The 14,872-nt window shown below is 39.0% G+C and overlaps 1 protein-coding gene across 1 annotated transcript; it reads right to left on the reverse strand.

The window, feature by feature from the left end:
• Positions 1-1,391: 1,391 nt before the first annotated feature.
• On the reverse strand, positions 1,392-12,601 carry LOC145213742 (uncharacterized). Its single transcript, XM_080082129.1, has 8 exons — positions 12,376-12,601; positions 11,872-11,998; positions 10,755-10,922; positions 8,703-8,957; positions 7,973-8,125; positions 6,763-6,864; positions 2,163-4,931; positions 1,392-1,670 (listed from the first exon to the last, which is right to left on the reverse strand). Exons 1-8 carry the CDS (start codon positions 12,459-12,461, stop codon positions 1,563-1,565), a joined length of 3,768 nt encoding a protein of 1,255 aa, XP_079938255.1. The 5' UTR covers positions 12,462-12,601; the 3' UTR covers positions 1,392-1,562.
• Between the last annotated feature and the right edge of the window lie 2,271 nt (positions 12,602-14,872).

The raw sequence follows: 14,872 nt of genomic DNA on the forward strand, positions 1-14,872 counted from the left end.
TTATTACTGAGTTTTGTTGTACTTTGAGAAGTAGAATGTATGTTTTCGTGTAAAACAAAAAACGTCTCAAAAACGTAGCCATATTGTTTTTCATTTTAGATGTTTCTTAGAGCTTCACTCGGTAACAACATTGCGTGTAGTTATTTAGTAAACATGAAGGTTTCTACTATGGAAAGACCAATAAGTTACATTTCGTTTCTCGTTTTTTTTTCAGTGTTTGTTTTGTTATACATACCGTTACTCGTACTTTTGATATATGCGCTGTAATAAATGTCGCTTTGTTTTTTCCTGCTGTGGTTGACATGGGGATGATATGCACGACCAGTTTACACGCGAGGTTTTTGGCCTGTTTATGTTGTACATAGCACATGATATAGACAAATTGACGGTTTAATGTCTGTCTATTGTCAAGCAAAAATTCAACACATTTGCGGGAGTTTAAGCTGTTAATTGACATGCGCTATCAATCAACAGTTTCGAAGGCCTATTTTTAGACACACATTGCTATTCTTCTATTTTGCAAAATGTTGACTGGTACTGTGTTAAAATCCTTTTTATTGAGCTTCATGAAGCAAAAATTTTGGCAAACTTGTTTGTGAAACATGATACAGAACGGGTTTTGTGTTGTCCAGCAAAATTTGTTTGAATACAGCTGCTTGCAATTAAATTGTGTTAAAGCTAAAATAGTTTACTGGTATATGAAGGGCTTAATGGTATTTATGCTTCAAAATGTCAGTGGTCAAGCAGAAGTCATAACGTTTCAGACATAGGAAGATAAATCCTAAACACATGTTTATCAGACCTAGCAATTTATTCGCGCAGCTTGTCAAAATTACTTCGAGGAAATGAAGGATTGAAGTTGTAGTGAAACAAATCTTGTGTGTCAATCACATAGATCCAACATCGGTAGATTCATTGAAGGAAACATTTAGCGGTTCGTTGCACGTGAGGGAAACAATTCAACTTAAATTACATCCCAAAATTCAACTTTATCCGCATAGGTTTTCTCCTTTTTAACAATGTTTGTCGTTTTGCTCATGGACGAGCTGTTAGTGGGTATTGTTGCGTGAATACTATGTGCAGAAGTTGAAATATTTTACCGTTGTTTTGAAATCAAGTAAGATAAAATACCGTTTTGTGTAGGATAACAAGTAACAAGTTTTAGTAAAATCCTAGAGATGGACAAAAAAATTGACAGATTGTTACAAACCCTAGTAATTATTTCTTTCCGAAGTCCTTCAAAATTTTGAAGGTTTGGTGGATGTGTTTACATCGGTAAACGACGATTAGTGATTAGCGCTTGGCTATCGCTTGCCCTGGTAATAAATAAACCAAACACATGATTAAATCTATTAAACCAAGTCCAAAAACGGCCAAACGGACTTGGCAAATCACAAGAAACGGAGTTTGTTTTATTTTACAATCGTCACGTCCCGGTAAGCACAGCAATGGAGGGAGTAACAATTATTTGCCGCAAACCATCCAGCAGCAGTTTCTCGTCGTGCGATGAAGTTGTTTACGTTCAAAATGCTCGTCACGCATCACTGAGCAGGTTTGTGACGTCAGTGATCATTTTTTCTTTGCCACCTCGACGGGCGACGATTGTTGGGGGCAGGCTTCTTGAAACGGGAAGTGAGTGAAGGCGGTGTGTTGTCGGGTTTAAGGGTTTCCTGGAAATATAAGAGACATTCTGAAACACTATATACCATAATCTGATCTTGAGTTGAATGACGAATATAACGACTCAAATAAACGTAAAAAGCGACAGGTTTTATTATTCAGACGCAAATGTTTATGTCGTCATCATTGATATGGCGGGCTACATCAGTCACTCCCGTTTATGAACACTCGAGTCACATAAAAGGTTGATAAAAAGGTCCGAAACAAGCGTCGAATAATAAATGATTCGTGCGTAAAACTTATGAATTCGGTTATATTGAAGTTGATTTGTAAAAACACATGGCTTTACACACTTTTTAGGGAATACACAAAATGGATCTTAAAATCCGTTTAAGACATAACCTAATTAAACTTTTAAATATGCAAAATTTAAACGGGTTGAGAAAAAAAGTGTATAAATGCTACATGTAAAATTTTGTCACAACATTTTTTTGTAAACGTACTTTTCCCATTTAATGATTATGTAGTTATACTTTACTCACCTCTGACAATTCTCGCATGCTTTTGGCTCGACCAATTGTAGCCGGCGAACTGCTATCCCAGAAATCGCCCATTCCTTTCATTAAATCTTCATCAAAATCAGCTTCGTCTTCTTCATCACTTCTTCTCGTGGACCCAATAGGTTGTGTCTCTGATCTCTTGTACCTCCTGCTCCTGGGATTCTTAGGACCTTCAGAGAGGATCTTCTCCAGGTTGAGCTTCTTCTTCATCATGTCTTCACTCATCATCCGTCTTCCTGGAGGATTTCCCAGAGCCGACTTTCCGGGAGTTTGATCCTCTTCCTTCGCGATCACCTTCTCTCTCCACGTGACTGGAGGATAATCCCCTTCTCTTGTTCCTGACACCCACGAGAGTCGTTTCTTTGGCTCCGCGGTCTTCTGTCGGGAAAAGGTCGGACCACCTGAGCCTTCTGCATTGTTCCTGAACTTCCGAATTTGTTCCTGTTTGAGGGAAAACCTTCCTGGTACCCCACGAATAAAATTCTCCTCACTTTTTTTAACGTTAAACTTTCCGACAAGAGCAGACACTGACTGATTCTCCTCACTGGTGGGAGTTGAAACTTGCTCTTCTGATTTCTTTCTCGTGTTCATTTTTACATCCGGGGATCCGGTTGATTCCTCCGGGATCTGGTCATGTGACCATCTCAGATCCACCATGCTTGTGTGATAGCGTGGCTTTGGCATCACACAGGGCATTGTCCTTCTCCGTGTGTCGCTTTGTGAGGAAGTTGTCGGTGAGGCTTTGGATAAAGTGAGCGACGCTGTCGTGGTAACTGTATTAGGAGACTTACTTTCATCCTTGATACTAGGACTTGTTTCTCGTTCCAATTCATCCTCGCCACTGTAACCATCTTCAACCTCTTTGCCTTCTCGAACCTTCGGACTTCCACGGGAACTTTTTCCTTCCGATATTGGACTCGCGGTTTCTGTCGTGTTCTTATCTTCCAAAGCCTTAATCTCGTTCTCAAGCAACTTTCGTTCGAAATGTTTCACAATCGACGGTTTCTTCTGACTGAATTGCGATTGTCGAAACCGAGAAAACAAATTCTTCATCTCCAGGGAGTTATCCGTTTTGCTTCGTGTGTATCTCCTCATTCTTGACTTCGGCTCCTTCTTTACTTCCTCATTGGGGGAGCTTCCTTTCTTTCCTTTCCGTTTGTTCCGTGATTTGGTTTTATCCCCTTTTTCCTCCATATTATCTTCAGATGATGAGCTCAACCTTAAATCCTTGTCTCCTCTTCTTAAAGATGAAGACCTCGTTCTTTCGCCCCTCGACTTAGATCCATTCTTTCTTTCAGGACTTTTTCCATCTTCCTTTTCCGCGTGATCCTTTGGGGTGTCGAGGAAGGAAAGCTTCTTTTTGATCCAGTTTTTCCCACTTTTATCTTTGCTCACCTTCTCCCGTTGATAAGACACCGAACTCTCATTCGGTTTTACAGAGGCCAAAGCCTCTACGTCACGCCCTAAAGGTAAGTGACAGGCTGTTGCATCTTTGATATTCCCACTAGATCTTCTTCTTCTTGATGTAGATGTCACAGGAGCAACGCTAGAGTCCAACTCCGAGCCTCCGGATGCAAGAGGAGAACCTTGCCTCTGGAATCGAGGATCAGTGATCACTCGGAGGACATTTCCGCTCGCATCCTTCTCAATAGTGATGCTGGGTTTCGGTCTGACAGGAGGAGGAGGAACTTCTTCCACATTTATTGAAGGAAAATCTTCTTTTCCCGGAGGCGTTTCCACCACAAAGTCATCGGGAACATCCTGGCTGCTTGATCTACTGATGTTGTTTTCCGGAAGATTTCTTGGCGCGCCGAGTTTTTCGTCGCTAGGCGATTTAGTTGATGACGTAGCCTGTCTATGACGCATACGTGGGGATGAGGGGAATTTTGAGGAATTTTTGACGTAGCCTTTTTCGGGGTCAAAATAGGGAGTGTGCAAGAAACCCTTCTTGTCTTGTTGCTGATCATCATCTTGGCTCTGTTTTCGAGGTAAAGCCGCAGCAGCAGGTTGAGCTTCGTGGGATGATTTTTCAGTGTTGTGGAACAAAAGCTTTTGGTGAAGATTGGGAAGTTTTTTTGTCGAAGGTTTATCGGAACTTGATGACCCCGGTTTGTAATCGCGGGGAGTCGAGTATCGTTTTTCAACTTTAACAAAATCAGTCGGAGAATTATTCGGTCGCCTTTTGACTTCACTTCTGGTTGGTAACTCAAACTTCTTCACCCTCGCAAGTTGCGTGTTCTCCCGTTTTAAAGGTGAACCGGCGGTCACAGAATCCGTGCCGCTTTCCGTGAAGGCGGGAATGCTGCAACTTGTGGTGGGGGTGGATATAAGTGGGCTGTCAACGTCACTGGTCACGTGATGAGCGGATTGGTTGAGCGAAGTTCGGCGCTGCGGCAAATTGGACGAGTCCTTCGTTCCTGGCACTTTGCACGAGTTCGACCGACCTCTCATCTGGTCTACAGCGTCTTGTGACGTCACTATTTTCGCGCCCCTCGCATCCGATTGTCTGCTACATCCTGCCACGTCATCGTCGCCTTGTGATGTCACAGACACTTTTCGCAGATTTCCTTGGGGCGACACCTGGTGGCGGTCACGACTCGAAGCACGCGGTGAGGAGTATGACGTCACAGTCGATTTTGTGACGTTGCCGCTTCTGGGCGTTGACCGAGCGCCTTCCTTTGATCCTCGGCCTTCTGCGTCCGCATCCATTGTATTGAGGTCATGGCTGATCTTTTCAATCTGCTTTAGCGCCTGAAACATGAGATGATGATTAATTTGTGATTTACAAGCAGAGTTGTAAACGAGTCTGAAATGGCGACCTGAACCCAAACATACACAAGTCAATAGGCCGACTCAAACACGATTTTTTTTTCACCCTGTCCGAGTTCAGTGCGAAATTATAGGTTGACAATAGTGAAATTGCCAGAAAAAAAGGTGTGAAGTCATGTCCGAATCAAGTCCGTTTTGTTTAAACTGAAGTCCTTTCATTCGTCCTGAAAAGCCCGGCCCGAAACGTAGAAGTAAAAAGTCTTCCGTTCTTTTTGTGCGGTTTAGTCACTTTAACTCAGGGGTGTCCAATACGTGGCACGCGTGCCAAAAGTGGCACGCAGAGCATTTGAAATGGCACACAAGCTTTTGCACATTCAAATGGTAAACATTAGGATTTGTCACGCAATTAAATTTGTTTCTATTGATTCTTCTTGGCCTTTATTCTAACTTCTGTAAAGATTACCAGTAGTAAAGTTACATAACCCAACATATAAATTGTTCGTTTTTTGACAAAACTTAAGCCCCGTTGCAAACTGTTTGTATCTTGTGTCGCATAAACATAATAAAAGGTCTTTGGAGTATCATAAATTGAGCCCGTCACGTTAGGACGTTTACGAAACGGTTTGGAAAAAGCACCAAACATTGCCGCGCCAGTATATATTGTTAAAACTAATTTTGACACGACGGTGTGTTCGAGTTGGACACCCCTGGTTTTTTACGACCCCAAACAGAGAATAAAAAACTTCTTAGGGGAAAGCATTTTGAAATCTAAATAAAAATGCTAAAAGGGGTGCCAAATTGCGGTGTAAACAGGAAAAGTCTCAAAATCACTGTGAACGAGGTCAAAAACCTAATAATATGCTTCACATGAAGTAATTTAAATAATGTCGTTAAACTAAAAAAATGTTTTGAACGAGAACAGTCGCAACTGCAAACCCGACAAATAAAATAACTGAAAAGTAATTGTCATTAGAGTTAAACCCAGCTTAGCTCGTTGCGAAATGTTTCCATGCACCGTATCAAGGAACAAGTACAGTTTCACCGCAAAGCATGGAAAGCTGCGAAAACAAGCCGTGCTCGCCGCTGCGTGACGCGAAAGCATTGTTTTGACGCGTAATTGACCTAAAGGGGAAAAACGTGCCCTCGGTTTGGAGTTGGGCTTGTTTCTCAAACCAACGCGGCGCAAATAACATGAGCAGTGGAGCGGATATTTAGGTAAATGCTACAGCGGTTGTTTATTCGAGTCATCGGGGTCGGGAATGTCCATGAATTCGTTCCGACTCGATGCGTGTTGCGCCTTGTTACAGCTTTATGAGTTTATTTATCGCATTGCGCTAAGTTTATTGGCGCGAATCATTAAACAAAAAATTCGTTGCGATTCAATTCCAAATGTATTGTTTTGTCGAAAAAAGATAAATCGATCATATATTTTACAACTGATTCTAAAGTTTGGGGCAGGTCTGTATGCTAACTTTAAGCAGTATCGGTATGACGTAGTTGTTGATATTCTAGATAAAAAAGCTCTAAAATAATAGTCTCATGGCCATACAATTGCAAAATTCATTTTTTTCACACGCTGTGTAGACATTAATTTTTGAAATAACGGTTGTTGTTATTATTTTTTTCTAATTATTGACATTCAACTTTTCCCAAATTACGGACTTCGTTTTGTCAAGCTCCGAAGCGCTTAGAATGACGAATAAACTGATGAAAACTTTTTGCAAAACACCGTTTTAAAGCGTAAGGTTGAAGCCTAGACGCTGTAACAGTTATTCTTAGCAATGTTTAGTTACAAAACAATTTTATTCCCTACCTCGTCCACTGTTTTTTGGAAGTGATTGTATTTCGTCTCTCCTGGACTTTTCGTGTCTGACTCGGCACTGCACTGCTGGTGTTGGTCGGGACTTTTACGCGTCTGCAAAACAAGGCAAGATTTGAAACAAAGTGTAACAGAGCGACTGCGTGAAACCTAGAATGCAAAACATAATAGCTAAAAATGCGTTCCAGTAAAAAGTAAACTAATTTGTCAAACTTAAATTGTTTTTATTGGCCATCAAGCGACAGTTAAAAGACAATGAGGGTTGTCCACAGACAGCTGGACTAGTTAACGTGCTTTGTTTATGTCGTCATAAACGTGATGCGGTTTATCACATGGAAAGGTGCGAATCTATTCCTGTGTACGTGACCAACGCACGAACGATCCACTCTGGAAACACGGAAACGCTACAAATCCCAAGTGGGTTTAGAATGTTGTTGTTGTAGTGGTGGCTGGGCGAAGTCGTACACCAACAAGTTTCTAGTATTGGGACAGGGAAAACTTTGAACTAAAAGTGGTTCAATCAACTGTTTTTCGTATTACCATGTCTAATTTCTAAGATCAATTTAGTGGTAACATTACATGATATTTTCAATTCTTTACGTCTGTCTTATAATCACTCAACACCAAAGATCCACTGTTATATGTTGCATTGGGAACAGACACGGAGTGTAGCTTGATTAAAAGTAAAACTGCAAAAAGTTTTAAATTTCAGGAATTCATATGATAACAGCGATTGTTGAAATGACTTCAATACGATTGTATTCTTTATTTACAAGTTTCCGGGCAGTTTTGTACTAGAAGTTCGCACAATAGCACATATTGCATTCTCAAAAATAAATATGATTGGCACGTTTTAAAGCTAACCGTTGCAGTAACTAGTATCAGGTTTTTTTTTAAGGTTTGGTTTGGGTGACCGCTAAGTAGTTTTAAGCATAGCGAGAAACAACCATTACTTTTCTACTGTAGTTGCAAGCCTAAATTTTGGGAAACCGCTGGAGAAATTTGGGGGACCGTTTCGGTCCCCCAAAACACCTTAAAAAAACACTGACTAGTATAAATTTACTATATTTGAGATGGCCATTAGCTCCACAGCTATACGCAATGCAGGCAAAATTCAATGTTAAATATCAATTTGACATTACCATAAATTACAGTTACAGCTGTTTGCATATCGTATGTTTTGTTTAAGAAATCTCAAACTCACAAATTGTCCCGTTGTTTTTTCTTCATTTGCAGATGATCGCTCTTCCGAAACAGGTGACGTCAAATAAACTTGGTCATCAGTGACGGGCGACACCACGTGACTTCCGTGAAGAGGGAAAGCCCCGGATTGAAGTTGACGACTTTGTTCTTGGAGCTGAAAACAAAGTTGAATATCAAAAAAGTTTAGACCTCTTTCATTTTTTGTTTAAAGATTTGATATTGTAAATTTTTGCTTCGTTTATTTAACGTTCTTCGGACTAAATGTCAGTTTAAAAAAAGTTGTGACTGTCTAAAATCTTGAAAAAGTGTTTTATGAAAACTGATCAGTAACTTAGTCCGAATATTTTACACGACTTTGCATTGCACATGGGCATGCCACAGAACTGTGGGTTGGGCCTTAAGGTTGAATAAAACGAGCTTCAGTTTACACTGGCTCATATATTTTACCGTAAAAAATGAATCAAAAATTCGATTTTCGCATCTAAATCTGGTTTTATTTAAAACAAATTAAGTTCGGGCCCGCTTATAACTCTGGAGTGCTGAAATTGTTGGCCAGCATGAATACTAATTTAATAGAAGCCACAAATCCTACAGCTATTATATTTTTCCAGCAGAACTTGTAAACTTAACTCAAACACGGGTCCGCTCTTGAGTGGCGTTATTATCGGTAAGCATGAACACCTAACCACTGTTTCCATCTAATATTTGTTAAAACAAAAGAGAAACCTCACCGCTTCGATCTTTTCCAGCATCACTTGTCTCGTCTTATCCCAGTTCCTCCTCTCGCCGTCGAGGGACTCCACGACTTTTTTCTTCTCCTCCTCGAAGAATCGCTGCTGTTCCCGCATTTTTATCCGGAGCTCGGTGTTCGACAGTTCCATGGTCGTCAGGTGACGCTCGTGAGCGGCTAGTTGCTGTTTGAGCGAGTCGATTTCGTGGCTCGATGATTGGCGTTGATGCTGATTGTGACTGGTGTGAGACTCAAGCTGTAAAGGTCGGTGGGTTAAAAGCGGTTTGATCATTTGTTCTTGCGATAATACCTATAACTTACTTCTATATGTAGGGACAGCTTATTATATATATAATACATAAACCCAATAATGTTCTTCTGGCAAATGTATTATTTTAACCAACGTTTCAACGTCCTATTCTGGTCGACTTCATCAGGTTAATAACACTCCGATCGTCAAGTTAAACCAAAATTAAACCAAACCAAAATGGGACCAAAACCTTTTGGAGGTAAAAAATAGATTTGCCAGAAGAGTATTATTTAGATGAAATATTTATTAACGATTTGAAGTAAAGGAGTAGTATTAGGTCATTTAGTGACAGTGCATTCAGGAAAGATTGCGTAAAAGTGTTTTTAAAACCTGACACTTATTTATATGACAACCACCCAACTTAATTACAAACCAAAAACAAACAACGGCCACAAAAATTCATGTTTGTACATTAACGATGAGCAGAACATCTCCATAAAAAGAAAAAAAAACATAACTTAGCTAGACAAACGGCACAAGGAAATCAAGTGCTCAACGTTTTGAAGAATTCCCCTATTAACTGAGGCTGTATATATACATTACGTATATGCAAGTCTCTGTGACGAAATTAATTCCCTAGTGGATTTTTCACTATCTGTCCCATAGGAGGTCACATGTTGAATGGGTACAAGATGTCGGGACAACTTGAGACAATTTATTCTAAGCCCAATTTAGATAAAGTATATATATGCTGACGTGACGTTGGTTGTTGTTTACGAAGTGAAATGAGGTAAACCAGCGTCGAAAATAGTTTTTTTTTTTTTGAAAGAATAGTTTCTTAGCTTTATACATGTAGATCCGTAGACAAATAAGACAGTGTGTAATTAATATTTTGTGAATTTTACTGCATCTGTGTTTTCGGGGCACGGAATATCAGGTTGAACTTAGATGTAAAACCCAAATTACTAAGGCCATGAAGAATGTGAAAACCCATTTACAATTTAAACCAAGTTTTTTTTTTTTTTTTAAACCTAGCAATATCGGCCTACTGTAATCCATAATTATTTTAAATTACGTTCCCTCAGATCATAGCATCGTATTTTATTTTTACACATGATACGTTGAACTCGGGACCGATTCTGTAATTGCCAATATACAAAAGCTTTTACTAAGTTGGTGCTTGGTTGATTTGACTTTGTTTCTATGCCAACATGTTTCATGCTAATGTTTAAAAGTAAATCGTTTTTATTAGACCTAAATAGACAGCTTTTTCCCCGCTTCGAACCCAGGACGCTCCCGAAGACAAATCCAGATGAAGATTCTGCAGACAGTGCACACTGTTTTGACTTAAATGGTCTCATCAGTGCATCTGGTGACAAGAGCTTGGTTGCGCAATAAAGCCACTTTACAGCACCCTGTATGTTGGGTGCACTGTCTGCAGGTTTTATCATATATTGGCACGATGCACTAAAATACGGATAATATAGTTTTTTGAGCAATAGGTTTAGGAAAATGTTGATGTAAACAACAATTACCACCAGAAACCCTGCGGCTGCATATTTTGATACAATCGGTACTTCATAACAAGTTTAAAGAGCTTTTCCGGCAAATGTGATTTTATTCCGACGTTTCAACGTCCTATACAGGTCGTCTTCTGTGTTATTTACCCTGATGAAGGCGACCTGTATAGGACGTCGAAATGTCGGAATGAAATCACATTTGCCAGAAGAGCTATTTAAACTTGATTCTATGCCTGGTAGCAATAGCTTATATAAACGGTACTTCATAGGTTTACTTATTTACGTTTCTTATGATCCGCAGCAATTCATCTTTCTCTGCATCCCAGATCTCTCTCATCCTCTCATGGTCGGATTGCGCATCCGCTCTCTTCTTTTCTTCACTCCTCAACTCAACCCGGAGCTCCTCAAGGATTTTCTTCAGGTCAACCAAAATCCTTTTGCTCTCGTCAGCCTTAAAAATATATATTGCATTGCTTAGATGAAATGTGATTTACTTTTATCATATTTGACAAAAGATTAAAATAATAAACAGGGGATAACAGTTTCCAGAATGGATTTAAAGTAAGTAATAAAGTCAAGAAAAAGAACCAATAGAGTAGTTTCTGTCAAAACTGTTTGCAGTGGCCCAAACAAACAGCTGTTTAAACTACTATGTTTATTGAAAAAGCTGACATAGTGCCAAGGTTATGAAGGCTCGTAAAATTGGTAGCAAGTAATGGATTGTGACTATATATTTGAGTCATGGAATAAAAAATTGGGGATTACTTTTCTTGCTGCTTCTATAGATTAACCGTTTTAAACATCATAACATACAACCGAAGTTTACTTCGAAGCAAAACAGCCATGAAAGTACATATGACGACTATCCATATGTCGATGGGAATTTTGATCCTAAATGAACTAAAGGATTATGTTTCTATTTCTCGTCTTAACGTTGCCATTAGCAACAGTGGATACAATTTCTTTTATTTGCGTTGGCCATGTGGAAAACAATTCATTCGCTGATTTTCAAGTTGACAACCACGATACTAAATCGATCAACCAGTTAAAGTATTTAGACTTATTTACCACAAAGGTTTGTAAATTCTTTGACTTGGCGCTGACATAAATTCACCGCTTGAGAAATAACACACGTAAAGTTTACTTAGGAGCAAAACTGCCATATGAAAGTAGATATGACGACTATGCTTTATGTCAATGGAAATTTGGCTCCAAGTTAAACTTTAAAGAATGCCGTTTATATTTCTTGCCATTTAACGTTGTTCGTAGCTACAGTAGTAACGTTGCTGCTGTTAGCGGCAGTGGATAAAATTCCTATTATTTGCGTTGACCATATGGAAAATAATTCATTCGCTGTTTTTCAACAAAACACTGTTTGGTATTTTAGCAACTTGTTTTACCAGCGCAGCTTGCTTAAGTAGTTCCTCTTTCTCCATCTGCCACTCCTTCTTTCTGGCGATGTGTCTCTGTTTCAGTTGCTCGAACATTTGCGCTATTTCCTTCGCAGTTCGTCGCCGTCCTCTGGACCTGGGAAACCAACACAACCCGTCGGAATGGGAACTATCATCTTCAGTGCAGTTACCTTTGGTCATGAAGACATACTTCAAGGAATGAAGAGATAATGAACTTTGCTGATTTAATGGAAAATAAAAAATGCTACCAAGCAATGACTTGTGGCGATGTTTTAACTAATATTCAGAAGTTTTCTTTTATCATTACATCATTTTTTTGAAAAGGCCCTTGTTTGAACAAGAAAAACAAGGGATCCCGTTTATGTGTTGTCCATGTTTTTTTTTATCCATAAATGACTTGGCGCTTTTCTTGTTTTTGGGTTTAGCCAAATGCCAGCTTCCAGAAACGGTCATCGTATAACTCATTTATTTGCGCAAAAATCACGAACAAACCTTCCACGTGCTTCCTCATCCGCAATTTCATCGTGTTCCATAATTTCCGACGTTTGCACAGGACTCCGTTCTTCTCGATCTTTCATTCCGCATTCCAACGCAATTCCGCTTTTCCGGTTGTTCCGCACTTACTGCAACCTATCTTTCCTTCTTTAGTTTAAATACACAAGCCAAAACCACCTAGCTTACTGATCAAAACGTTGTTACTGAAAGTAATCAATCTTACAGTAAAATAATATCGCAATTCTCTAAAAGAACAGGTTTTTCTCCTGCACTAATTTCAGCGAGTGTTGACACGGCTACCTAACATATATATTACTATGTGAAGTTGAAAAAGTAAATTAGAAAGAAAGTTTTTTATCAATTTTTGAAGCGTCTACAAAGTATTCACCATGCATAAGGTCTAATAAAGTCGTGTTTGAGAGCAATACACTTGCACAATTGCTATTTTTCACTGCTCTAAAATTGACCACAGCAATCACTGAAACGTAAGTAACTCGCATTATCGATTCGCAAGCTCTCTAAAAGTTATATTTTTGATTAAAATATTTTGCAATGTCTACAATTATTTACCATACAAAAGCTCGTTATAGTTGTGCCTTCAATCAATTTACTTTAGAACTTGCTGCTTTCCACTGATCTACAATTTATCATAGGGACTTGCATTGCCGATGCACAGTTCTCTGGTAGTTATGCTTTTGACCAATATACTTTAAATCGCAACTTTGAACACATCCGAGCACCGTAAGCCTGCAAGTAACATGTTGTCGTCAACACGACAAGCAGTTTCCTTACTCCAGTAAATGGCAATCACATTGGGGTCATCTGTCTATGACGTCATAGCGCGTGTGTCCCAGGAGAGAAGGCAGCTGCAAGTTTTTCCATCGCAACTTCGCCCCTTCTGCTTATCGGGAGAGAAAGTGATGCAAAGCAGGCCTTATGTCACTCCATGGCCTCGCTTACGGACTTGTGTTTTTGAAACAGCAAATACACCCAAGTAAATAACACAACCATTTCCGTATCATGTACGATGGTCTACCTCATTTTTTTGTGTTTAAATAATATTCAAATAATATTTGACAAATAAGTCGGTTGCGGGACTTGCAGACTGTTTGTAAAAAACACAACTTATCCAAGCAACAAAATAACAACCAATTTTCATATCATGTACGTTGGTCTGCAAAGGCTCCATTTTTTGCGCCTAAATACTAAAAGATAATATTTGACAAATACGTCGGCGGCGACAAATACGTACAAATAAGGCAACACAAGTTTAATATTTGACAAATATGGATTTTCAGACTGATAAACACAACTTGTCTAAGCAACAATACAACAATTAATTTCGATATCATTATACATTGATATGCACAGACCTTAGCTTTCCTAAAAATTGCGTTGCCTTATTTGTAGTGTGTCGTTTAATGTTCAGAAAAGACGATCAATCGCATCGACTAACCACAATAAGATCACTGTACTATTATCTGTGCAGTTACATTTTTTGGAGTTCTGTACAATAAAAGTAACCAATATCACACATTTTTCCAGGTTTATGCAAACTTACAACACTTGTCGCGGTTTTTAATATTACAAAGATTTTAAAAAAAACTTGACCACGATAAAAAAGGGCTGACGCAAATCTTTGACTGTAGTTAAAATAAAAAACCCAAAACCAATGATTATGTTTGTTTATTTCGATGACACTGAAAGAAGGGACCAGTTTTCTTCACTATTACAATGAGTTTTATGACAATTTCTCAGTGAAGACTTCGCTACATCCTGGCTATTTTTCTGTTGAAAGGTCGTCATAAGATTTTATTCATGTTTTTGTATTGCTTTATTACACTTAATCTACGCATTTGCTTTTGGGCAATTAGACGGCAAACCAATTTAAAAAAGCAAGCTATCGACAAGTACTGCATGAGGAAAGAAACCCCCAGAAAACGCCAGATATTGATTAACCAACTTGGATAACGATTTAGCAAACACAGCTAAGGAGAAAAGAGGTTTCTAGATGAACAAGTATCTACGGAGAAAGAAATAGTCTGAACCAGTAACTAAATTTTACAAGATAACGTTACATCACACATTCGGTTTGCAGATCATAATCTTCTGGAAAAGCAGACAAAAACATTTCACACCTTCGAAAAACACGTGGAAGGTCAATGAAGAGAAATAATGACATTTAAAGGAAACACATACATCACAGAGCTTGACATAACTTCAATTTCCTCTGACATTTACAACCCGAAATACTTCAAAACAAAAGCACGAATGACAGCCAAATGTAAGTTCACGGAAGGGACATTAAACAAACCGACCGCGTTCGATAATAATTTATGTTAAAAATTGCAACGTTCAGATTAAAACGGTTTTTATATACCTATACAAAACGGTAGAGTTCCCTTTCACAACTGGCTACGTAATGCAGTTGTTTATAGAAATCATATTAATTGCTCACAATGACGTCATAATAGGACACTCGATTTGGCGTGCG

This window comes from Phallusia mammillata, chromosome 2 (genome assembly GCF_965637545.1).
Source record: "Phallusia mammillata chromosome 2, kaPhaMamm4.hap1.1, whole genome shotgun sequence".
NCBI classification, from domain to species: Eukaryota; Metazoa; Chordata; class Ascidiacea; order Phlebobranchia; family Ascidiidae; genus Phallusia; species Phallusia mammillata.